This window comes from Stegostoma tigrinum, chromosome 34 (assembly GCF_030684315.1).
Source record: "Stegostoma tigrinum isolate sSteTig4 chromosome 34, sSteTig4.hap1, whole genome shotgun sequence".
In the NCBI taxonomy this organism is placed as follows: Eukaryota; Metazoa; Chordata; class Chondrichthyes; order Orectolobiformes; family Stegostomatidae; genus Stegostoma; species Stegostoma tigrinum.
Window position 1 is genome coordinate 25,851,551 of NC_081387.1, and position 25,573 is coordinate 25,877,123.

The following is a 25,573-nucleotide window of genomic DNA, read 5'->3' on the forward strand; positions in this document are numbered from 1 at the left end:
AATTCCCTGATTGGGGTTGTTAATCTGGTCCAATCAGGGAGCTCTGGCTGACATGCATAAATCGGAGCGTCAGAGTTCTATTCACCCTGACAGCAGCTTGGAGAGAGCTGGATCAGTGTCAAGTACTATACACGTGTAAATAAACAGTGACTTAGTGACAGGACATTGGCCTCTGTGGAGTTATTTCAGGGCAGAAGTGGTCCTTATTTCATGTTTGGACCAGAAACTGAACTACACCAGTTACGTATGTATATATTGTGACTATAAGAGCAGATCAGAGGCTAGGAATCCTGCAGTGAGTAACTCACCTCTTGACTCTGCAAAGCCTGTCCACCATTTAAAAGACACAAGTCAGGAGTGAATGCTCCTTATTTGCCTGCATGAGAGCAGCTCCAACAAAACTCAAGAACCTTGACACTATCCAGGGCAAAATAATCTACTTAATTTGCATTACATCTGCAAACAATCACTGTCCCCATCACTGGCACTCAGAAACAGCACCGTTCATATCTACAATAAACGCTACAGACATTCACCAGGTCTCCTTAGACATCATCTTCCATCTAGAAGGACAATGCCAGCAGATACATGGGAACATCGACACCAGCACATTCCCCTTGAAGACACTCACCAGCTGAGTGGCTTTGTATTACTCTTCCCTCTCTCCCTACTGATATTGTGTGTGCACCAACACCGAGAGGACTGCAATGGCTCAAGGGCCTAGGTCTGAAACGTCAGCTTTCCTGCTCCTCTGATCATGCTTTGCTTGCTGTGTTCATCCAGCTCTACACCTTGTAACCTTAAATTAATCCTGTCCAAATTTGCTGTTCTTTGTCCTTTACTGAATAACGTAAACACATTTTTCCAGGACCAGAAACAAAGTCAGACCAATGAGGGAAGCAAGTGCCTTGATCAAAATGGATGAACCAATCTTGTGTATCTGTAATCGATTTCTCTCACTTATTTGTCCTGCCCATTTCTGGGATGCGGTTTATAATGTTGCTGCTGGAATCAGGAAAATGAAACTGAAAGTATTTCACTGAACACTGATCACCATTTTAGTGAGAGCATCGAAAACGGTGATCATTCAAGATGGAAGCTGACCTTTCCTGTGCTGTTTGCCATGATCTGTATAAGGATCCTGTCTTACTCGACTGTGATCACAGCTTCTGCCGATCCTGTATAACCCAATGCTGGGAGAAAGCTGACACTGCCTGCTGTCCTGTCTGTAGAACGGAGACTTCCTCCAGGACCCTGAGACCGCACCGCACTCTCTCCAACATCGTGGAGACATTTGTGAAAAGCGGCGGAGGCGGTGAAATTCAGCAGGAATGCAGCCGACACAAGGAGAAGCTGAAGATTTTCTGTAAAACCGATAATCAGCTCATCTGTCTAGTTTGTCAGATTTCAAAATATCATCAGAACCACCAGTTGCTGCCAACTGAAGAAGCTGCTGAAGAGTTTAAGGTGAGGAGAAACCGAATTGAACAAAATATAGAAACAGACAGTGGAATCTTGAACAGGAAACATTCAGAGAGCATCTTTCACCGATTATCCTTCAGTTACTCAGCAGTGAAATGATATTTTGTTCACTTTGGAACAACAATGAAAACGTATAATTATTCACTGTTTTAACACACGAAGGGAATTCACGGGAATGTCATGAAGGAAACTTAGAAACCGAACCGTATCAGGTTACATGAGGACAATGGCCATAACTTCAAAAGAGGGAATGGTGTATCTTCCTGGGAGAAGGAGAGATAGAGACGTTCAGAACATTCTCTATGTACGGAAGTACAGTGAGAAATTTTCAATGTTGTCTTTAATGGCGCCCTCTGAGGTACAAGTACTGAGGTACAAATTTTCGACTTAAAAGGGAAATGAAAAAGAACAATTGCCTCCATCAAATTCTGACCAACATAATCATGGGAAGAATTATATGCCAGCAGGCTGGTCCTGTGCAGTTCACCCTGGATAAATGCGAGGTGATGCATTTTGGAAGGTCGAACTTAAATGCTGAATATCGGATTAAAGGCAGGATTCTCGGCAGTGTGGAGGAACGGCGGGATCTTGGTGTTCAAGTGCACAGCTCCCTCAAAGTTGCCAACCAGGTGGATAAGGTTGTTAAGAAAGCATATGGTGTTTTGGCTTTCATTAACATGGGGATCGAGTTTAAGAGCCGCTAGGTTATGCTGCAGCTCTACAAAACCCTGGTGAGACCACACTTGGAATATTGTGTCCAGTTCTGTTTGCCCTATTATAGGAAAGATGTGGAGGCTTTGGAGAGGGTGCAAAGGAGGTTTACCAGGATGCTGCCTGGACTGGAGGGCTTGTCTTACGAGGAGAGATTGACTGAGCTCGGACTTTTCTCTCTGGAGAGAAGGAGGAAGAGAGGTGACCTGGTCGAGGTGTACAAGGTAACGAGAGGCATGGATAGAGTTGATAGCCAGAGACTTTTCCCCAGGGCAGGATTGACTGCCACGAGGGGTCATAGTTTTAAGGTATTAGGAGGAAGGTATAGAGGAGACATCAGAGGAAGTTTCTTCACTCAGAGAGTTGTGAGCGCATGGAATAGTTTACCAGTGGTAGTCGTGGAAGCTGAGTCATTCGTGACATTTAAGCGAATGCTGGACATGCACATGGACAGCAGTGAATTGAGGGGAATGTAGGTTAGGTTATTTTATTTTTGGATTAGGAATATTCCACGGCACAACATCATGGGCCGAAGGGCCTGTGCTGTGCTGTACTTTTCTATGTTCTATGTTCTTAGAACAGAGAACACTACAGGCCCTTCAGCCCACAATGCTGTGCCAAACTTTTCCCCTAATCCTAAGGTCTAGATAACCTCCACCCCAACCCAATACGATCATCCATATGCCTATCTAATAGCCGCTTAAATGCTCCTCATGAGGCTGAATCCACTACCCTCTCTGGCAAGTCATTCCATGCCCCCCACCACTCTCTGAGTAAAGAACCTACCTCTGACATCTCCCCTATATCCACGTCCACTCACTTTAAAACTATGCCCCCTCATAATAGCTACCTCCACCCCAGGAAAACTTCTCTGGCTGTCCCCTCTATCTATAGTTCTGATCATTTTGTACACCTCTACCAAGTCGCCTCTCATCCTTCATAGTTCTATAGAGAAAAGCCCTACATCTCTCAACCTTTCCTCGTAAGACCTACCCTCCATTCTAAGCAATTTCCTGGTAGATCTCTTCTGCACCTTTCCCAACACCTCCACATCTTTCTTGGAATGAGGTGACCAGAACTGGACATAATATTCCGGATGTGGCTGAGCCAGGCTTTTGTATAGCTGGAGCATGACTTCGCTGCTCTTGAATTTGATCCCTCTATTAACGAAAGCTGATACACCATACACTTTCTTCACAACTCTATCGACCTGGGTAACAAAGTGTGGAGCTGGATGAACACAGCAGGCCAAGCAGCATCTCAGGAGCACAAAAGCTGACGATTCGGGCCGAGACTTTTCATCAGAGAGGGAGATGGGGAGAGGGTTCTGGAATAAATAGGGAGAGAGGGGGAGGTGGACCGAAGATGGAGAGAAAAGAAGATAGGTAGAGAGGAGAGTATAGGTGGGGAGGTAGGGAGGGGATAGGTCAGTCCAGGGAAGACGGACAGATCAAGGAGGCGGGATGAGGTGGTAGGTAGGAAATGGAGGTATGGCTTGAGGTGGGAGGAAGGGATGGGTGAGAGGAAGAACAGGTTAGGGAAGCAGAGACAGGCTGGGCTAGTTTTGGGATGCAGTTGGGGGAGGGGACGAGCTGGGCTGGTTGTGTGATGCAGTGGGGGGAGGGGAAGAACTGGGCTGGCTTTGGGATGCAGTGGGGGAAGAGGAGATTTTGAAGCTTGTGAAGTGCACGTTGATACCATTGGGCTGCAGGGTTCCCAAGCGGAATATGAGTTGCTGTTCCTGCAACTGTTGGGTGGCATCATTGTGGCACTGCACGAGGCCCAGGATGGACATGTCATCTAAAGAATGGGAGGAGAAGTTGAAATGGTTTGCGACTGGGAGGTGCAATTGTTTATTGCGAACCGAGTGGAGGTGTTCTGCAAAGAGGTCCCCCAAGCCTCCTCTTGGTTTCCCCAATGTAGAGGAAGCCACGCCGGGTGCAATGGATACAATATACCACATTGGCAGATGTGCAGGTGAACATCTGCTTGATATGGAAGGTCATCCTGGGGCCTGGGATGGGGGTGAGGGAGGAGGTGTGGGGGCAAGTGTACCTTCCCCTGCAACCGCAGGAAGTGCTACGCTTGCCCCCACACCTCGTCCCTCACCCCCATCCCAGGCCCCAGGATGACCTTCCATATCAAACAGATGTTCACCTGCACATCTGCCAATGTGGTATATTGTATCCATTGCACCCGGCGTGACTCCCTCTACATTGGGGAAACCAAGCGGAGGCTTGGGGGACCTCTTTGCAGAACACCTCCGCTCGGTTCGCAATAAACAACTGCACCTCCCAGTCGCGAACCATTTCAACTCCCCCTTCCATTGCTCAGACAACATGTCCATTATGGGCCTCCTGAAGTGCCACAATGATGCCACCCGAAGGTTGCAGGAACAGCAACTCATATTCCGCTTGGGAACCCTGCAGCCCAATGGTATCAACGTGGACTTCACAAGCTTCAAAATCTCCCCTTCCCCCACTGCATCCCAAAGCCAGCCCAGTTCTTCCCCTCCCCCCACTGCATCTCAAAACCAGCCCAGCTCGTCCCCTCCCCCAACTGCATCCCAAAACCAGCCCAGCCTGTCTCTGCTTCCCTAACCTGTTCTTCCTCTCACCCATCCCTTCCTCCCACCTCAAGCCGCACCTCCATTTCCTACCTACCACCTCATCCCGCCTCCTTGATCTGTCCGTCTTCCCTGGACTGACGTATCCCTTCCCTACCTCCCCACCTATACTCTCCTCTCTACCTATCTTCTTTTCTCTCCATCTTCGGTCCGTCTCCCCCTCTCTCTCTATTTATTCCAGAACCCTCACCTCATCCCCCTCTCTGATGAAGGGTCTAGGCCCGAAACGTCAGCTTTTGTGCTCCTGAGATGCTGCTTGGCCTGCTGTGTTCACCCAGCTCCACACTTTGTTATCTTGGATTCTCCAGCGTCTGCAGTTCCCATTATCACTATCCACCTGGGTGGCAGCTTTCAGGGAACTGTGAACATGAACCCCAAGATCCCTCTGCTCCTCCACATTGTCAAGAATCATTCCATTAACCCTGTAATCTGCTTTCAAGTTTGTCCTTCCAGAATGAATCACCTCACACTTCTCAGGGTTAAACTCCATCTGCCACTTCTCAGCCCAGCTCTGCATTCTATCAATGCCCCTTTGTAACCTAGAACAGCCCTCTGCACGATCCACAATGCGACCCACCTTTGTATTGTCCGTGAACTTGCTAATCCACCCTTCCAGTCCTTCATCTAAATCATTTACAAAATCAGAAATAGAAGAGGACCCAGGACAGATCCTCGTGGTGCACTACTCGTAACTGACCGCCATGTTGAATATTTCCTGTCCACTACCACCCTTTGTATTCTGAGGGTCAGCTAATTCTGAATCCAATCTGCCACATTTCCCCCTATCCCATGCCTCCTTACCTTCTGCATGAACCTACCATGGGGAACCTTATCAAATGCCTTACTTCAATCCATGTATACCACATCCACTGCTCTACCTTCCTCCATGTGCTTGGTCACCTCTTCAAATAATTTAATAAGGTTTGTGAGGCATAATCTACCCCTCACAAATCCTTGCTGACTATCACGAATCAAACTGTGCCTTTCCAAGTGATCATAAATCCTGTCTCTTAGAGGCCTTTCCAATAATTTGCCCACCACTGATGTAAGACTAATTTCCGGGGTTTCCAATTCCCAATTTTCTTGACTTTGTTTAAAAAATAAGTTAGAAATAAGACATTGCTAAATGATTGACATTACAGTCAGACAAAAAAGAAATTACAAATAAACATTACATAGCTGAGCGCAAGGACTTCCACAGGTGGTCTGACTGCAAGTGCTGCACTCTGCTCCAAGCCTCCAGTCTGCTCCATCATGACTCTCAGCTGCTCCAAGATAAGTTTTCCCCGGGACTGCTTCCCCTCACTGGACTCTGCCCAGGACTCACTCCCTGCGCCGGCATCCGCCCAGGATTGCTTTCCCAAAGTGGCTGCTGCTCCAGGAGTGCTTTACCATGCTGGCCGGTGCTTTGGGACTGCTCCCCGCATGCTGGCCGGTGCTCCTCTGGGACTGCTTCCCCGCTGCAAAATGTGCAGCCACCAGTGGGGGAGTGATTAAAATCAGGCTGTCACGAGGCCAGAATTCGATGATAGCAGGTGTCTAATACGATTGTGAGGCTGAAGGAGATTCCAGAGAAAAAGGGAAGCAAGACCAGTCAGAGGTTTTAAAACAAGGATGTGTAAGGCTTACCGTTCAGGAGGCTCAGATTATCCAAAGTTGAGAATGTATGAAGTTAAGTTTATTAAATTTACTAAGAAACAACAGTTTGGATATCATACAGAGTCTAAATGTGCAGATCAGCTACGTGTCATGTACCGGGTGACAACAGTTTCCTGGTTCCCAAATAAAACAGACAGATGGGGGAAGCAGAGGAAGCTGGTCTCAGATCTGAAAGTGCAGCCTCCTCAGGACAGTTGACCTGAACACCCTAACATTTGGTACATTCTTAGGCTGTCCACATGGTCAGTGAAAGCCTGCCCTGCCCTCTTCTCAACATGGAGCAGCCCATCTTGCACACCCCATGACTGTTTCTCCTCTTCCTCACTCTGCCATGTGACACGAGTTGATAACCTTGATCATTATAGCGCATTCCATGCTTGTGGCATGTCACTCGCTCTGGCTCTCATTGTCCCAGTGACACAACCCTGTAACCTTGGGAAGAGCAACATACATGAGGAATCTGTCCCTATGTCCTTCTGATTCAGAGTCTTGGGGCAGTGAAGCCTCCTTCAGGACTTCATATGCAAGCACTGCCAAGCCGTCCCTCCCTCCTTTCCTATGTCCACCCAAAACTGCTGCATGTGAGTTGAGCACTTCAGTTCATATCTGATTGCTGACCAATGTTCAGTTTACCTTCAGTTTTGGATGTTGTAGTTTACATTAACTGAGCTTCCAGAGGTCTGGCCCCTCCCCCTTCCCCTGTGTATTCTCCTGTGAGGGACATTATTTTGAACGCACTGAGAAGATGGTGAATCTTCAACTCCCGTTGTAATCCATCACCACGAATCTTCTCCTTCTAATCTATAATCTCCCCCATAACACTTAGTCTGATCCTTTCCTCTGTTCCCCACACTCTGCTGTGCTCCTCTCTCTACGGTCACTGTGCCCTATTTCAGAATTTCCATTGACCTCCTTGAGCAGCCATACCCCCTAGCCCATACCCTTCCAGTTCGCCATCCCAGCTTAATCCTGACATTGCCCCCTGTTCAACTCCCCGACTCCCTGACCGACACCCATGTCAACCCATTCAGTTCCTTACTCTGAACATGCAACTCCCACTCTTCCTTTTTGCCCTTACCCCATCACTGTCACTCTCCACTCTGCATTTTCTGATCTTCTCCAACCACATCCTTTAAGTTTTCTTGCCTGCCCATGCCTTTCCTCCTTCTCACTATTATCTGGGCCTTTTCAGTTCAGACTCTTTTTGTGTTAATCCCTTTCTGTCTGTCTCAGACATGTCTGTGACCTTAGCCAGCCTGGCTGTCTCACTTGAGCAGCTTACTATCCCTGGATCTGCTTCTCCCTATGCTGCTCCTTAACCTGTTGGAGAAGTCTGATGTAACAGCAGCTACTCCCGAGCTGGAGTCCTCCTGTCCGCCTGGGAGTCTCCTGCTGTGACCAAGTTCCATGCAAAACTGTTACTTCATGAGCCTTTGTGTGAGTGACTCATGGGAAGTATGTTCAAAAGAAACCCTGTGATTCAGGGATAGAGAACACCACAAGCAACCACAGAAACTCAGAGATTTACAGTACAGAGACATTAGTGAATCTTTGGAATTCCCTATCCTGGGGAATTGTGGAAGCTCAGTCACTGAGTATGTCCAAGGCAGAGAATCTATAGATTTCTGGACAGTGATGACATCATGGAGATATAGGGACCGTGCAAGAAAATATCACTGACATAGATGATCAACCAGAGTCTGGAATGGCACAGCAGGCTCAGGGCTAAATGGCCTACTCCTGCTCCATTGTGTCTGCTCAGTCTATCGTATCTGTGCTGGCTGATCGAGGCATCTTTCCTGATCCCGCTTTGCAGCTCTTATTCTGGAGCCTTGGCATTTGTTTGAAACGTGATGACTAATATTTCTCCCACACTTTAAGGGAATGAATTCCAAACCCTCATCATCCTGTGTGTGAAATGATTTCTCTCATCTTCTCTTCTTTTTCCAATTCTACAAAATCTCTTAATGACCTCTCTGCTCAGGGAGTTATGTCCTTCCTATCCACTCTCTCAGGGCCTCGCGTAAGTTAATGCATCTCAATTAGATCTCCTCAATCTCCCCCATCCCAAAGGAAACAGCTCTAGCTTATTTAATCTTTCTTGATGTGTAAAGTTCTCCATGGTTACATACTTTTCTGGTATGAACCCACCTTTCCTGTAATATGGTGAGCAGAACTGGACAATTCCAGATTGAACAGAACAGTATTCTAGCTGTGGTCTGATTAATGATTTCTACAGTTCAGACATTGCTCTTATATTTAACACACTGACCATGAAAATGAAGTATCCCACTTGTTTAATAAAAACTGAAAGAACCACAGATGCTGTAATCAAGAACAAAAACAGAAGTTGCTGGAAAAGTTCAGCAGATCAGGCAGCATCTGTGAAGAAAAATGTTAACCCTGATTGTTTTTTCCTTCATGGATGCTGCCAGACCTGCCGAGCTTTTCCAGCAGCTTCTGTTTTTTAACCCATATGCCTCTCCAACGACCTCACAGACCTGTCCTGCAACTTCAGGGATCTGTGGACATGTTCCCCAAGGTCCTTGTGTTTCTCTACACTTTTCAGTATCTGAATAATCATTGTGTAATGTCTCAAAATGCATCACCTCATACTTCTCCAGAGCGAATTTCATTTGTGATTCTCTGACTTTCTTTGCGACATTTAAAACCATGAAGCAATGTTTGAACTTTCACAGCCTCAAATCCACAGAACCACAGACAATCATTGCAGAAAGAGGACACTTAGGCCATAATTTCTGAACCAGTCTAAAATATACATTTAAATATGAGCCACCCATTCTGATCCCAGTTTCCAGCACCTGATCCACAGTCTTGCAGGTTAGAGCACATCTGGTGCCTCCACGATCGAACTAGGCAGCAAATTCAATTCAAATACTACCAAGTGAGTGAATGATTTTCTCATGTTCCCCCTAGTCCTTCTCCCCGTGATTCCTTCTCTGTGCCCCTTACGAATTGAACTCTCCCTGAAGGGAAATAAGACTTCACCATTGAGTCCATGCAATGTGAAAAACTACTCAGATCTATTGATATTACAAATTCAATGCAACCAATTACCAATCTATCAGTCTACTCTTGACCATCATTAAAGTGATGGTAGGTATTTCCAACAGTGCCATCAATTGGCAATAACCTGGTCCCTGGCCCATTTTGAGTTCCCTTAGGGCAACTCAACTCCTGACTTTAGTGCAACTTTGATTCAAATGTGATCAGAAGAGCTGGATTCCAGATGTGAGGTGAAAAGCCAAGGCAACATTTGACTGAGTGTTATGCGAAGGAGCCTGAGTAGAGTCAGAGTCAATGGGAATGAGGGTGGACGCTTTTTACTGGTGGAAGTCATACCTGCCACTCAGAAGGAAATGGTTGCGGTTTGAGGTCAGTCATTCAGCTCCAGGACATCTCTGTCAGAGTTCCTCAGTGAAGTGTCCTTGGCCCAACTCCCTTCAGCTGCATCATTCATAACCATCAGACCTGGGGATGTTCACTGATGATTTTACAAGTTCAGCCCATTCAGAACTCCGGGGAAGTTCTATGTTCAAATGCAGCAAGACTTGGACAATGTCTAGTTTTAGGCTGTAAGTGATCAGTAATATTTAAAGTCACAGAATCCTTGCAGCGTGAAATCAGGCTATTTGGTCCATTGAGTCCGCACCAACCCTCCGAAGAGTAGCCCACCCAACTCCACTTTGCTACCCTATCCCTGTTACCCTGCATTTACCATGGCTAATGCACCTCTCATCTGCACATCCCTTGACACTAAGCAATTTAGCATGGCCAATCCAACAAACCTGCGCATCATTGGACTGTGGCAGAGGACTGGAACACCCGAAGGAAACCCACACGGACCTAATGTTGGAATACAACCTGCTGTCAGGCAGCAGTGCTAGCCACTGAACTACCATTCCACCCCTGGTGTCACACAAATGCCAGATAATGATCATCTCCAACAAGGGAGGATTGAACCACTGCATCGTTACCATCGCTGAATACGCCACTTCAAATTTTGGGTGTTGCCATTGACCAGACCATAAATACACTGGCTCCAAGAGTAGGTCAGAGACTAGTGGTCATATAGGCAGTAATTCACCTCTTGATTCCCTAAAGCCAGTTCAGCATCTATAAGGCACAAGTCAGGATCATGATGGCACACTTCCCTTTGGCCTGGTTGAATTCAGCCTCAACAACACCCGGGGAGATTGACATCATCCAAGACAAAGCAGCCCATTTAATTTGCACCAGGTCCTTGAGCAACCACTCCCTCCACCAGCGACACTCATCCAGAAGGTCCAATGCAGAAATTCACCCAGACTCTTTTGACATCCCCATTGAATCATAGGGCAATTTCCATCCACATTGACAAGGGCAGAGATAAAACACCAATTTTACACCAGACAACATTCTGAACATTTACTTCAGAAACTGCTAAATCTGAAGGAGAAGTTTCCTGTAAATATGCTTCCAAATAATTAAATTTAACCAAATGACATTTTATTTTTTCTGAAAATGTACTAATTAATTGATGGTTTTGTTCAGGGGGAACTGCAAACCTTCCTGAAGTCAGTTCAGGACAAGAAGCAGGCATGTGAAGCTGGAAAAAGTGGCTATGAAGCAACATTGTCCCACATTCAGGTACTTTTGATCTTACTTTGTTCTATAATTTGTACAGAATTGTAACCGTTCAGAATTGTGCTGTACAGAATTCCAGTCTCCATTTAAACATAGATATTGCATGAATTAAACTGGATCTCAGAACTATCATTTTTGGGGATGATTAAACATGTTGTAAGTCATTTCCCTGGAAAAGTGAAGACAGAGGCTAATCTCATTGAATTCTTTAAAATTATATCAGAACTTGAAAATGTGGGTACAGAGAAGATGTTTCTCCTTGACAAGGAGCTCAAAACTTTGGGTTTTAAATCCTAGATTGTCATCAATAAATCCAATGGGGAATTCAGAAACTTCATGAGAGTTCCCTTTTCTGAGTGAATTATCAAATGATATTCTACCATTGATAATATCCAATTTATTAACCAGATCTCACTGCATGATGGGATGATTCACATCACAAAAATGTCATAATATTCTCTACACATTATCAGGACTGTGAATCAATGAGATTGGGAATGTTCTTATCAATGATTTGTTGATATGAACAGGACTGCTCAGACTGAACAACATTTTAAAACTTCTCATTTGTTTTTATTCAATCTGATTATTCTTTCCCAAAGGACCAAGGTGTAAAGACAGAGAAACAGATTAAGGCTGAATTTGAAAATCTTCACCAGTTTCTCCGTGAGGAAGAGAGGATTGTGTTGGAAGATCTGAAACTGGAGAAAGAGAAAAAGAGTCAAGAGATGAAGGAGAGGATTGAGAAGATAACGAAGGAAATCTCGTCACTTTCAGCCACTGTTCAAGATATTGAACAACAACTAAGGGAACAGGACAGCATCACATTTTTAACAGTAACTATTTATTTTTCTTTATTTTGCCTCTTTTCCTTAAGATTGTCTTGATGAATTGCAGATTCTGTAATCAAAATATATCAACCCTACTGACCAACAGCACACCAATGACCTCTGACATGGTGTTTTCTCTGTCTCATACTCAAGCACAAACAGGTGTCTTTAACATAGAAGTTACACAGTCTGTCGTGTGTCTACTGCAGGAATTATTACAAGAGAACATTTTAGTGAACAGAAACAATGAGGAAAATTGGCTTCGTAAAGAGTGAGAAACCTTCAGGGTGGTCAGGCCATTCTCCTCTGTGTGTACGTTTCCAGCCCTGCCCAAGTGCAGCATGAGGTGGCCCACAGTGCCCAGATGTATGTGAAGGATCTTGAAGGGTAGTCCCCTTCTGACCACTGGCCAAGTGATATCTTGGGGTGTTTTGGAAAGTTCTGGCAATAAGGCACTCTGACAAACAACTTTGACCATCTGCTCAGGGATAAATCTGGCAGGATCCACCCTCTCCTTTTCCTACAGGGTCTCAAGGATGCTACTTTCTGACCACTTCCTGATGGACTGGTGGTCAAAGCCATTTTTGGTTTCACATTTCCTCTACAAAGGACAGGGTGACATGGAATGGTCCAACTACTTGGAGTGTTCAGTGGCAACGAGGCCAGTCCCATCCTTCACAACAGGTGGGACCTATGGACCGAGGATCTACGCACAGCTTGATGCATCCGTACACAAAGGTAGCCATCAGGATGAGGGCAGTGTTGGGTAAGTTCTTCCCCGACTTGTCCAGAGTTTAGAATATGGTGTTTCTACAGACCTGCTCTGTCTTAGACTTCCAGATGAAGTGGAAGAGGATTCGGGTAACTGCAATGGTGCAGTTTTAGGGATGGGCCAGACCTGCACCAGGTACAACAACAGAGAGAGTGCCTCACTCTGATGACCAGACGTTTAACCCACAATAGAGAGGTAGTGGTGCTCCCAAAAACTAGTTTGTGCGTTACTTTGGTATTACACTTCTTGCAATATTTTGTGCATCCCCAGCCCCTCGGATCCATATTTCTCGCACGCTCAGGTAATCTGTACAGATGGTGAAGGGGCTAAAGAATTGGTCGGCTCAGTTCCCAAGGAACATGGCGTCATGCTTGCCCAGATCTATCTTGCATCCTCAGGCCAGTTTGAACTGGTCGCAGATGCTCATTAGCCTGCGCACTGATCGTGGATCCGAGCAGATAATGGCAACATCAACTGTGTTCAGGGAGGCATTGACTTGCAGGCCTGTTGCCTGGAATAGTTGCCCTCTCAGGCTTGCATCCTTCCTGATGGACTCAACCAAAGAATCAATACAGCACACAAACAAGGCAGGAGCAGAGTGGGCAGCCCTGCTTGACTCTGGACCTGATTGAGAAGCTTTCTGGTTCTCACCCATTGTTTGAGACTGCGCTAACAATGTTGGTGTAGAGCACTCAGATTCAGGTGCAAATTCCCTCTCCAAAGCCCATTTTGGAGAGCACATCCTGTCTATATGTGTCCAATATTCTGTCAAAGGCCTTCTCCTGGCCCAGGCTGATGAGGTAGGCATCCACCCCACTATCCTGCACATAGGCAATCATATACGTGAGGAGCGCAAGGCTGTCGGAGATCGCCCTGCCTGTTACAGAACAGGTCGGGTCAGGGTGAATCACTGATCCCAGAGCAGACCTGACCCTGTTGACAATGACCTTAGACAGGATTTTGTAATCTGCATTCCACAGTGAAATTGGTCACTAGTTTCTGATTTCCTACCTCTTCCCCCTTCAGCTTGTAAGTGAGGATGATACCGTCCCTCGTGGATTCGCACAAACTACCTGCCAGAAGCATACTATCATTTGCCTCCCGCTGATCCTAGCGATCAAGTCCCACAGAGCTGAATACAACTCAGCCGGTAAACTGGGAGTTTTATCCTTTTCTAAGGCGTGAGCTTATCCAGAAGTAATGGCTGGTCCAGTCTCTCCCACAATGCTGTCACCTGAGATCTCCGTGATAGAAAACAGGATTGACTAGGAGGCCACACTGCCTGTGGGTTTTGTCTCATACTGGCTGGTATAAAAGAATTTTCTGATCACCAGGATGTCAGACTGAGACGACTTTGCTGGCCAACCTCTTCTTCCAGGCTGCTGTACACCGAGCTGTCCTTGTGCACCTTCTGGAACAGGAAATAAGAGCACAGTTCATCCTACTTCATGGTGTGGACCCTGGACCAGAAGATTATCCTGGAATGCTCTGAGGCAAACAGCGAGGCTTGCTGGCTGTTCGCCTCCTTGCGTTTCTCCTTGACATCGAACCCCATGGTCTGCAGCAGAATAGGTTCTCAATTCTTTTCTGGAGTTTGGGCAGTTTCCCCCGTCTCTATCTGGTCTCCTGAACACTTCTGAGGATGAAGAACCTCTTGATGTTTCCCCCTGACTGTTTCTCACCAGCCCAATGGAGGGAGGTTTCATGGGTCTCCAACCTGCGTCATCACTTTTGCCTCCTCACTGTTTTCTGGGATCAACAGTGTCACATTCAGCTTCCATGTTCCCCTGCTGGTGCATTGTTCATCCTGTAGATGAGCAGGAGCCAGTAGTCAGTGAAGAACACTGGCTTGATGTCAGTGGACCTGACCAAGAACACGCGGGATGCAAACAGAAAATCTATCCTTGAGCAGATAGACCTATTTGGCTGTGACCAGGTATACCTATGTTGCACTCCACCTGCAGGGGTGCTGAAGACATCATGCAGCTTGGTGACTTTGATGCTACCATCAGCAATCTGGAAGTGCTGTCCAGTTTGATGCCAACTGCTCCAGATCACCCATTCACATCGATGATGCAGTTGAAGTCTCAGGCCAGAATGACTGGCCTGGATTTTGCCAACTGCTATGAGGAGGTGCTTGCCCACCACCTCTTTATCCTCAAAGATGGTGAAGTCGCACCCTCGCAGCCAGGCCAGAGGAATGACTGTCATTTACCCTGACCGAATCAAAAGCATGTGGATCTATAAGCTCAACCGTTTTCTGTAGCTGCTGAGGTGCAGTATCCCACATTCCTGCAGAAACAGGAGGTCTGCTTTGACTTTGCCCAGACAAGCCAATGTGGAAACACGTCACACAGTAGATTTAACGCTGTGCGAATAATTACCAGCAATTTTGAGACCCGTTGTGGAGTTTATAGAATTATCAATAGACCCATTGTCCAATCAGCCATGATCCTGTCACTGGGAGACTCCCTGCATCCCCATGGTGTGGGAAAACTGTTGGACTCTTTCCACACTGAGGTCGCCATCTTGTTGCTCCCTGGAGGAAATTGCCCTGATCTGGTGTTTTCGCGGCGGTATCAAAGCCAGGAAGCTCTGGTTCTGAATCCAGCAGAGGACAGTTGTGCTCTGCTCTTGATTCATAGCGATGCTGCTGCTGGTTGCCTGGAGCTGTGGTGCAGTGGGCACCCTGTGGTTCCTGATGGCTGAAAGTTGGGCTTCACTGAGTCTCCCGGGATATCTGGTGTTTTCAGGCTTGGGGTGCCCCTTTCCTTCTCCGCTGTGGTGCACTTCCTCTTTTTCTGTTGGTGGACGTCCGTCCACACATCTTTGTTGTCAGAGGAGCTGCTGGTGTGTCCATCGCATAGCTGCCTCTTTCCATTTCAGTGTGGACTTGTTGGGGCCAAACATGGTTTCCTTTTCTGGTTGTTTCTTATTTGTAACCACTCACCTGCCTCATTCATTTCTTCCTCTTCCATTGACTCCATCTGTTCAGGTGGAATCTTTTCTTTATTTAAAAAGCATACTTTGATCATAAAAAAATCTTTAAATGTGTACATCCTCACAGTAGCATATCAAAAAAAATACAGACATTGGAACTTGACTCTATCCAAACAAATCAAAGGCATCCCTTACTTGAACAAGATTATATTTCCATACATTTGAAGGACTGCGCGGGTCTGATGACTGAACAAACACCCATTTAACTTCAGCAGAAAGACCTCAAACTGTGGTCTTTCCTCACTGCACCTTGGCAGCAGCTGCCCCAACCTTTAGTGTGTCCCTCAGCACATTGTCCTAGACCTTGGAATGGGCCAGTCTGCAACACTCGGTCGGGGTCAACTCCTTGTTCTGGAAGACCAACATGTTTCGGGCAGGCCAAAGAGTGTCTTTCAATGAGGTGATGGTCCTCCAGGTGGACCTTGCTTTAACATCTCAGCTGAAACCCAGCCATTCTCAGACAATGGAGTTACCATGCAACTGGGTGGCCATTGAGCTCAGAGTGACTCAACAGTGAGTGTCCCTGACATTATAATTCATTCTGTGTGGTTCAGGGTGCTGACAGTGATTCATGCAGGTGGGTGTGAGCTCCCTGACACCAGGATAGAGTGGGCTGACACTCTATCTGGAATATAACTGCAGACAAAGATTGAGAAACAGTTTGATAAGTTCCAATGTTGACCATAAAACTAACATGGCAGCTTCTCCTCGTTCCAGGAGATCAGTGATTTCTGTTGGACAACCCTGGTGTAGATTTCCAGAAATATTTGTCTTCAGGACAGATACTCATTCTAACATGGAAGCTTTACAGTAACTCTCTGTAAACAATAAACTAATTCTAGCAATTTGACATCCATGAAGATTTTTCAATTGGATCGTACCTCTGTCAGTTGTTCTATGCAGTAAAATCAAGTAATCTGTAATATTGTGGAGTAACTCAGTCCAGTGAGGACAAGAAGAGATCGTCCAAACCTCCCTGAATTTAAATTGTTCATTTTTTGGGGAATCCAGTTTGAAGCTTCACTTTTTTTGATAAAGTTTTCTTTAAAAACAAATAATAAAATTTGTTCTTGTTCCACAGAAATTTCTGGATATACAGGAAAGGTAAAATTTACATGCTTGTTTTAATTTTTATTTCGAACATATTCCTCCCCGACTCAAGAATAATCTAACACTGGCCTTTATCTCCTGTTTCAGAGTGAAGCAAACACTGCCAGAGCCACAGAATGTTTACCCTTTAATAAATGTGGGCAAATACATTAGTTCCCTGCAGTACAAACTGTGGGAAAAGTTGCTGACCGTGATTAATACAGGTGAGTGTGAGCTTCCTGACAACAGGTATTCAACAGTTTGCACAATCATCCATAGAACCCCTACAGTGTGGAAACAAGCCCTTTGGCCAAACTAGTCCGTACTAATCCTCCAAACAGTATCCCACCCAGAGCCATATATCTACCCACTCCCTGTAACGTTGCATTTCCCATGGTGAATGCACCTCACCTACACATCCCTGAACAGTGTGGATAATTTAGCATGGCTAATCCGCATAATTTGCCCAACTTTGTGAGTAGAAGGGTGCTGTCTCTTTCGAATATTTAATTGTCTTTGTAACTGATGTGTTTTCATTTCAGTCAATGTTTTGTGAAAATACAGAATTGACTGATGTCTTTGCTGCAGTGACTTGCTCTACTGCTGGACACTCCTAGTTTTGAACAAAAACTGAAGTAGTTGGAACAGCTCAGCAGGTCTGGCAGCATCTGTGAAGAAAATACAGGATCCACAGTTCTTTCGGTTTTTACTCCTACTTTAGATTTGATTTATTATTATCACATGTATCTCGGGAACATGAAAAGTTTTGTTTTGAGTACAGTACAGGCAGACTATCCCATACAAAGTGCGTTAGGATAATAGAACAGAGCAGATAATACAATCTTACAGCTGCAGAGGAGGTGCATGGACAGCAGGTCAACATTGAATGTAAAATGTGAGAGGTCCATTCACAAGTCTAATCACAGCAGGAAGGAGGCAGTTCTTGAATCTCTTTGTACGTGGATACAAACTTTTCTGTCATCTACCTGATGGAAGAGTTTGGAAGAGAATATAATCGGGATGGGAGAGTCTTTGGTGATTTTGGTTGAGTTTCCAAGGCAGCAGGAAGTATAGATGGAGTCAATCGATGTAAGGCTGGTTTGCTTGATGGGCTGGGCTGTGTTCAGAGCTCTCTGTAGTTTTGTGCTGTCTCAGGAAAAGCAATTGTGAAACCACTCTATGATCCATCCAGACAGAATGCTTTCCATGGTCCATCTATAAAAATTGGCCAGACTCCTTGTGGACATGCCAAATTTCCGCGGCCTTGTGAGGAAATAGCCTTTATTGTGCTTTCTTGACTATTACATCAACATGGGTGGACCAGGGCATATTGTTGGTGATCATCACTCTCAGGAACTTGATGCTGTCGACTGTCTCCACCTTAGCACCATTGATGCAGACAGGGGCATTCCCTCCACTCCGCTTCCTGAAGCCAATGACTAACTCCTTCAATTTGTTGATGTTGATGGAGTTTGGAGATTGTTGTCTTTACTCCATGCTGCTAAACACTCAGTCTATGGATCCGAAAGTCGAGGATCCAGTTATAGAAGTGGGAGTGGAGACGTCAGTCTCGGAGTTTAGAGATGAGTTGTTTTGAATTATGGTGTTGTCGGCAGAATTGTCATCAATAAGCATGACCCTGGATGTTAAGTATCCTTGTTATCTAGATGTTCCAGGAATGAGTGTAGAGCTGGGGAGATGGCTTCCGCTGTGGGCCTGTTGCACTGGGAGGAGAATTGCAAAGGTTCAAGGCAATTTGGTAGGCTGGAGTTGATGTGAGCCATGACTAACCTCTTGAAGCACTTCATAATTAGGGAGGTCAGAGCCACTGGGCGGTAGTCATTGAGGCACGCTCCATGATTTTTCTTTGGCACCGGGATGTTGGTGGTCTTCTTGAAGCAGGTGTGGACTTCAGATTATGGTAAGGACAGGTTAAAGATGTCAGTGAATGCTCCCACCAGCCGGTCTACACAGGATCTGAGCGGCCAGCTGGCAACTCCAGCTGTGCTGGTCGCTCTCCTTGGGTTCACTTTTAATACGGCTGACCTGTTGTCTGCAACAGGAGCATCTGAGGCTGTCAGGGCAGGTGAGACCATTTCACTGACCTTCTGTTCAAAGCAAATGCAGAATGCATCGAGCTCATTGGGTAGGAATTTGTTCCCTGTGTTCCAGTTCAACTTTGTAGCCGTTATATTATGTGAGGCTTGCCATAAAAAAAAAACAGGCATCTCTGTGGTTGGGCTGGAATTAGTTTGGTATTGGCTCTTGGGGTGTCTGATGGCCTTATGAAGGCTGTACCTGGATTTCCTGTCAAGGTCAAGGTTGCCTGACATATGCTTCAAACCTGGTCTTCAGTAGGGATGCAATCTCCCAGTTCTTCTATGGCTTCTGATTGGGAGACATTCGGATTAACTTCTTCAGCATGCAGTCTTCGACATTCTCGATAATGAAGCTTTGTTAAGATTGGCCGTTGAGTTCTTGAACATGGCCCAATATACTGACTCTAAGCACTCCCGTAGAAGTTCTTCCGTTGCTTCAGTCTAATACTGCATTACTTTCTGTACTGAGACCACATGCTTCAATTTCTGCTTGTAAATCCAGAGGAGGAACACATGATCTGATTTTACAAAATGCGAATGGGGAATGACGGGTAGGTGTCTTTGGGTATGTAGCAGAAGTCAAGGATGTTTGGACCTCTGGGACAGGAGAAATGTGGATGATATTTTGGTATTTGAGGTTGGCCTTGTTGAAGTCACCGACTACAATGTACAGGGCTTCAAGATACTTTGTCTCAAGACTGTTTGTAACATTGTATGCTTCATCAAGTGCATTCTTCAATTCCACATGGGCTGGGATGTAGACTGCTATCAGGATGGCAGAGATGAACCTGCATGGCAGATAGTAGGAATGGTACTTTACTCTCAGGTCTTCTAGGTTCAGGGAGCCTTATCTGATCACCAAGAGGTGTTGATCAGGAAGCAGATTCCACTAACCCTTTCCTTGCCCGAGGACACTGAGTGGCCCATTCAGTGAGCTGAGAAATCTTCGGGCTGTAAGCCACAGACAGGTGTAAATGTGAATCATGTCTCTGTAAAACAGAGCACACAGAAGTCTCTGATTTCCCTTTTGAAGGTGAGTCTAGCTTGAAGGTTATTCACCTTGTTGTCAATGAATTGACATTTGCAAGATTTATGCTGTGGAGGGAGATCTTGAAATCCTGTAGTTTTAATCTCACCTGAAGTCCAGCATTTCTCCAATGTTTCCCGGGTAGGAGCTTGCTCCTCGTTGATGCTGGGTTTTGGTGAGGTAAGTCTGCCGCTCCCAGAAGGTAGGTGTGCACTCCTGATAGTGTTCTAGGCACCAGATAGGGCCTTGAATGTTCCAAGGGTCCTTGCGGCTGGTTCATTTGGGGCACATCAATGTCAGGTCACCATGGGGTCAGGCCTTACTCCCACGCTGGTCAGGCCTTGGTCCTGGGTTGGGAAGGGCCAATGCTGCTAAAGCCTCCCTTTGTAGATCATTGATCCAGCATTTTTTTTATCTTTTTCAATCTTCCACGAACCTCCAGTCACCAACATAAATATGTTACCTCTCAGGCAGCTCCTACCCTGAATCCTCCCTCTGTGTCCCAAGCACCCTGTGCGAGTTAAGTATGGCATTCTCCAGGATGGTTGAGATAAGCTGTGAGTTTAGGATCATCCATTGTTGACCTGAATGGTTGTCCCACTTTGCAATGAAGTCCTTCTGGTTATTCTGACATAAGATCCTGTTCCTTCTTTGATTATTCTGTCTGACAGCAGTTAGATCAGATTGTGGTGGTCAGTGATATCAAAGACTGGGTGCCAGTGAAAACAGTAAAATCTTTCACTGTCCTACAGTTTACTCACAGATGTCCCTCACAGATGAAAACTCCCTTGCCCATGTCTGCACAGGTTCTGGATACAGAGGGTACTAGTCACAAGTGACCATCTGCTTCCTGCAGAAGGACTTCCCTGAAATTGACAACAGCAGCTGCAGTTTCCAGATTAAAAAAAATCCTTGTTGGGATGGACAACTCCCAGAGCTAGGCCAGTCTGCAAGTCACGTTCTCTGTCACACATTCCATCTATCTCCCTCTCTCTCGCTGTCTCTCTCCCCCTCTCCCTGTCACACACACTGTCTCCCTCTCTTTCACTGTCTCACACACCAACTTTCTCTCTCTCTCTCTCTCTCCTCTCTCTCTGTCTCTCTCTCTCTCTCTCTCTCCATCCCACACACCATTTTTCTCTGCCACACACATTGACTCTCTGTTTCTATCTCTCTCGGTCTCTATCACAGTCACTGTCTTTCTCCCTCTCTCTGTGTCACACACACTCTCTGTCTCTCTGTCATGCACTCACTCACCGTCTCTCTTTCTGTCACTTCCTCACTGTCTCTGTCACACCCTGAATCTCTCTCTGTCAGCCCCTCTTTCTGTTTCTCACTCTCTGTCTGACAAACACACACTCTTTATCATACCCTTTCTCTCTGTCACACTCTAACATTCCCACTCTCTGTCTCTCTCTGTCACACTTTCTCACTCTGTTGCTGCATTTTTCTGTCCTTCTCTGTCCATCACAATCTATCTCTCCCTCTCTCTGTTACTGTCTTTCTTTGTCATTTGCTCTCCCTCTTTCTCAGTCACACTTTCCCTCCCTCTCTGACCCTCTCTCTGTCACTCTACGTCTCTGTCACACTCTCACAATGTCACTCTCTGTTTGTCACTCTCACTGCATCTGTTTCTCTCTGTAAGTTTCTCTCTCTGTCTTTCTTTGTCACAGATTCTCTCTGTCACACTCTCTCTGTCTCTCTGTCTTTCTCTGTGACTGTCTTTCTCTCTTTGTCACATACTCTGTCACTTCCTCTGTCTCTGCCATGCATTCTGTCTATGTCAAACTCTGTCAGAATCTATCTCTCCCTCTCTGTCACACATTCTGTTACTCTCTCTCATTCAGTCACATATTCTCTCACAGTGCCGCTCTTTCTTCCTGTTACACTCTGTGATGGTCTTTCATTTTCTCTGTCTTTCTCTTTCTCTCTCTCTCTCTAATTTTCTCTCTCTCTACCTCTGTTGCACACCATCTCCTTCTCTCTCCCTCTGCCACCCTCTCTCTGTCAGGAGGTTTCTTCACCCTCATTGCAAGGTATATGCCCATGATTTTTCTTGTGCCCCCAAATGCTGTTTAAACGCTTCTCCAGGGATGTTGCTGATGTTCTCAGTCACAAAGTGAGTGTGACTAACATTCTATCCATGTCCTTCTATTCCTAGCTCCAGTCACCTTGGACCCTAATACAGCCCATCCTGCCCTTCTCCTCTCTGAGGACCTGAACTCTGTGAGATACGTGAAGAATCGGCTGCAGCTTCCCGACAATCCGGAGAGATTTGATCGCTGTGTTTCTCTCCTGGGATCAGAGGGATTCACGTCAGGGAGACATTCCTGGGAGGTGGAGATGGGGAACAAGACTGACTGGGATATGGGTGTGGCCAAGGAATCCATCAACAGGAAGGGAGATGTTGAACTGTATCCGGGTAACGGATACTGGACAGTGATTCTGAGAGACGGGAATAAATACTGGGCTGGTGAGGATTCATGGAAACGTTTAGAGCTGAATGTGAAACCGAGGAAGATCCGAGTCTGTCTGGACTATGAGGGAGGGAAGGTGTCCTTTTATAACTCAGAGAACAAGACCCATATCTACACTTTCACTGAGACATTCACTGAGAAAATCTATCCTTACTTCAGTCCATTTCTTACTGAAGGGAATAAAAACACAGACCCTCTGAAAATCTGTCCACGGAGACTAATAACCCAGGAGGACAAGGGATTCATCCCTTCATCCAAATAAAGACTCTTCTTGGAAGGAGAGAGGGGAAGAACCCACTCATTGCATCCCACACATTGCATCACTCGGTGAGGGAGGGTTAGATCCAACACACTGAGTCACTGGGTGGATGAGTGGGCAGACCCCATTCTCTGATTTTGGTTCCGGGGAGAGGAGGGTGAGGACTGGTTCTGGGGATGGGGCTTTCCCCTGAGTCACTGTGTGAGCTGGTGCCTGGGGCGGAGTGGAGGCCTGAACCAACGGGACCCTGACTGATGCTCGGAGTTGTCACTGCGTGTCCGCTCCGCCTGCTCTGCTCGAAAGAGCACAGGGGCCTTACCAAGGACGGGAGGGAATCGAGTCTTTGGTTCCACCAATATGGGTTCCTGTCACTGGCTGGGGAGAGGGCCCGGACTGCCATGGTAACTAGAATCAAGGATGGTTGAGGAAGTGGGCTGGATGTCACTGGGAGAACAAGTCCGACATGTGCCCTTGGAGAAGCAGCAGCTCATGGGCAAAGCCATTGAGAACCTTCATGTGGTGCCTGGCCCTGGCTGTCGTCACGTCGTTCATGGGGCTTAGGCGACTGAAGCTCTCACGTCGGAGCTGAGCCCTGTTCAGCTGGAATTCCTCATCGGTGCCAGACCCTGAAACCTCCCACAGGAGCTTGGTCCCCGACCTGAGCCTCTCTCAGAAATGCTCCTTCATGCCATTTCACTCTGCACAGAGAGGCTTTCCTGAGTTTGCTCTTCCTCTTCCATTATCTGAAGGGACTGCAACTCCATTTCTAGATCCAATTCAGCCCTATCCTTCTGTCTTTGATCACCCTGTACAGAGGGGACAAGGCAGATTGGGAGACCTCTTCATGGGTTTGCTCCTGGGCCTGGCCAAAGTGGTCCTCAGCTGCTCTAGCCAATGGGCAGTCAACGGTTATATTTTCTCTGACTGTCTGACCCTGTTCCTCAGCTAGTCTGTCCCTGAGTGACCCTGGAGATCAAGCATATGGTGTCCATGGGTACATTTCAGGCCTTCAGTGACCGGTGGGTACAGGGGGCACTGGACTGTGTCATTTATCCCAGAAATGCCATTTTAATTCTATTTAAATTTCCTGTAAAGTCGTGCTTTTTATCTGTTGCAGTGGGTCAGTAATGCCACTTTTAAATCAAGATGATAACAATGCTGTGGCTTTAAGAAATGTATTTTATCCTGGTTTCTGTGAAGGGAGAGATTGATTGAGAGGTGCTGAGCTGTCTATAATAAAGTAAACAGCTTGTGAGGTCTTGGTTTTTTTAAATTTGGTACAATAGAATCAGCCTGGGTGGGTGTGCCAGCTCTCACAAAAACCAGGATTTTTTGTTATTTCAGCAGCAGTTGCTATTGACATCTCAAAGAAGTGGAAGTTATTTTTACTCGTCTCTTGATTACAGTCAAAAGGCTGGAGGTTTTGTTCCTGACGGGCTGGATTGCATATGAGACAAATCTACCTGCTGCATTTGCCCTTTGCCAAGGGTGTGTTAATAGGTTTTACTGTATTAGATCAGCCAATTTATAATGGTTACTGTATCTATTATTCTTTTTTAGTTTTTCAATAGAGTTGGGTTATTTGAATTCCTTCTTTCTTTCATTGTATTTTAACTAAAGTGTTTGAAAAAAAGCTTTGCTTAATGTTGAGACGTTTGATCAATTGAATTGAATTCCGAACACTGCACCATACATTAACCATTAAATTCAGAAAATATGAGGGTCTCGGCTACCTTCTTAATATATGAAGAAGGGGTCTGGTCTGGTCTGGTCCATAAAAAGATTTCATTATTTTTGAATTTTTCACAAAGTTACAAATGGACCCAAACTGAAACTTGGGTTGTTGAGTCAGCAATTGTATGTGTAATTTTGCAAATAAATGGTTAAAAAAGTATGGAATTAAATGTTCCAGTTCTACCCGGTTCATCAAGTGACTCTCTGGAATCTCACACTTTGGAGGAGATTACAGTGAGTCCTTCACAGATGAAGCCTTGGTTGGTTTCGTTCCCAAGACAGAGACAGTCATTGTGATCACTGTACCCTGTTAGGTAAGACTGTCTCAGGGAGGGGTTGTTGTACAACATCCTCTTACTGCAGTGACGTGTTGCTGCTTTGCTTCAAATGGTAGGCTTCAAATGTTTCACAAATAAAGTTTAAATTGATTTGATTGACACTGGATAGTCGTGTCTGGTTTAAGCACCTTGACACCAGATCATTTCACTAACAGCTGCTATGAGCTCCTCTAATCTGATTCCAATCTTACCGATCCAGGCAGACGTTCACGAGAAGTGGATTCTCTTGCCAATCCCGCAAAGATTTGTCCTTGACCTCTTCCCATTTCACAACCACATGCTGCCTCAGTCACTTCATTAAAAAAAACATGTTAAGTTCCACATTTCTGCTGATGACTCCCAGCTTGATCTCCCCACAACTCAGACAGTTACAGAGGGGATGCACCTTCTCACCTTCTGTATAAAGATGACGCACAGACTCCTCCCCTTGAGAGTGAAATTTACAGTATTGATTCTGTCCAACTTGACACTTTTCCAAACTCATTCTTGTGATAGGAGGTGTCACTGACAAAGACAGTGTTTATTGTCCATCCCTTGTTGTCCCTGATTGGATGGCTCTTCCAGGGAATTGGAACAGATGTGATGGACTGAATAACCTCTTCCTGTGCTGTCTGAGACCATAATCAAGCACAGTTTATTCAAAATGAGAATCACATTCGACAAATCCATCACGAACCAATTCTCAATTTTAGCTGCAGACAGCAGAGCTGCTTTGTAAACCTGCAGAGAGAACATAGCCAGCAGATGCTGACCACATGTTGAATTCACTCCCATCCAGTCAAGAGTGTAGAGAAATATTCCAATCACCAAGCTCTGGATGGAT

At 45.9% G+C, this 25,573-nt stretch overlaps 2 protein-coding genes across 6 annotated transcripts in view; one reads left to right on the top strand and one right to left on the bottom strand.

Moving 5' to 3' along the window:
• The window catches only part of LOC125450601 (uncharacterized), a 506,390-nt gene that overhangs the window by 258,516 nt on the left and 222,301 nt on the right, over nucleotides 1–25,573 (bottom strand). The gene's annotated exons all lie outside the window — the stretch shown is intronic.
• On the top strand, nucleotides 707–24,800 carry LOC125446345 (zinc-binding protein A33-like). Of its 5 annotated transcripts, none has more exons than XM_059639763.1 (6): nucleotides 707–1,467; nucleotides 11,033–11,128; nucleotides 11,728–11,961; nucleotides 16,809–16,831; nucleotides 16,925–17,040; nucleotides 22,104–24,800. In XM_059639763.1, the coding sequence occupies exons 1-6, from the start codon at nucleotides 1,093–1,095 to the stop codon at nucleotides 22,679–22,681; spliced, it is 1,422 nt and encodes a 473-aa protein (XP_059495746.1). In that variant the 5' UTR covers nucleotides 707–1,092; the 3' UTR covers nucleotides 22,682–24,800. The 5 variants fall into 5 exon arrangements, with proteins under 5 accessions (XP_059495746.1, XP_059495749.1, XP_059495747.1 ...); XM_059639766.1 differs by lacking the exon at nucleotides 707–1,467 and adding an exon at nucleotides 1,485–1,840; XM_059639764.1 differs by lacking the exon at nucleotides 707–1,467 and adding an exon at nucleotides 1,865–2,120.

What these genes read in the sequence shown, in the direction of transcription:
- LOC125446345 (XM_059639763.1), top strand. Translation starts at nt 1,093, where the DNA reads ATGGAAGCTGACCTTTCCTGTGCTGTTTGCCATGATCTGTATAAGGAT. An exon ending in ACAGCATCACATTTTTAACA is followed by an intron (nt 11,962 to 16,808) that starts GTAACTATTTAT and finishes CTTGTTCCACAG; the next exon opens with AAATTTCTGGATATACAGGA. An exon ending in GCTGACCGTGATTAATACAG is followed by an intron (nt 17,041 to 22,103) that starts GTGAGTGTGAGC and finishes TTCTATTCCTAG; the next exon opens with CTCCAGTCACCTTGGACCCT.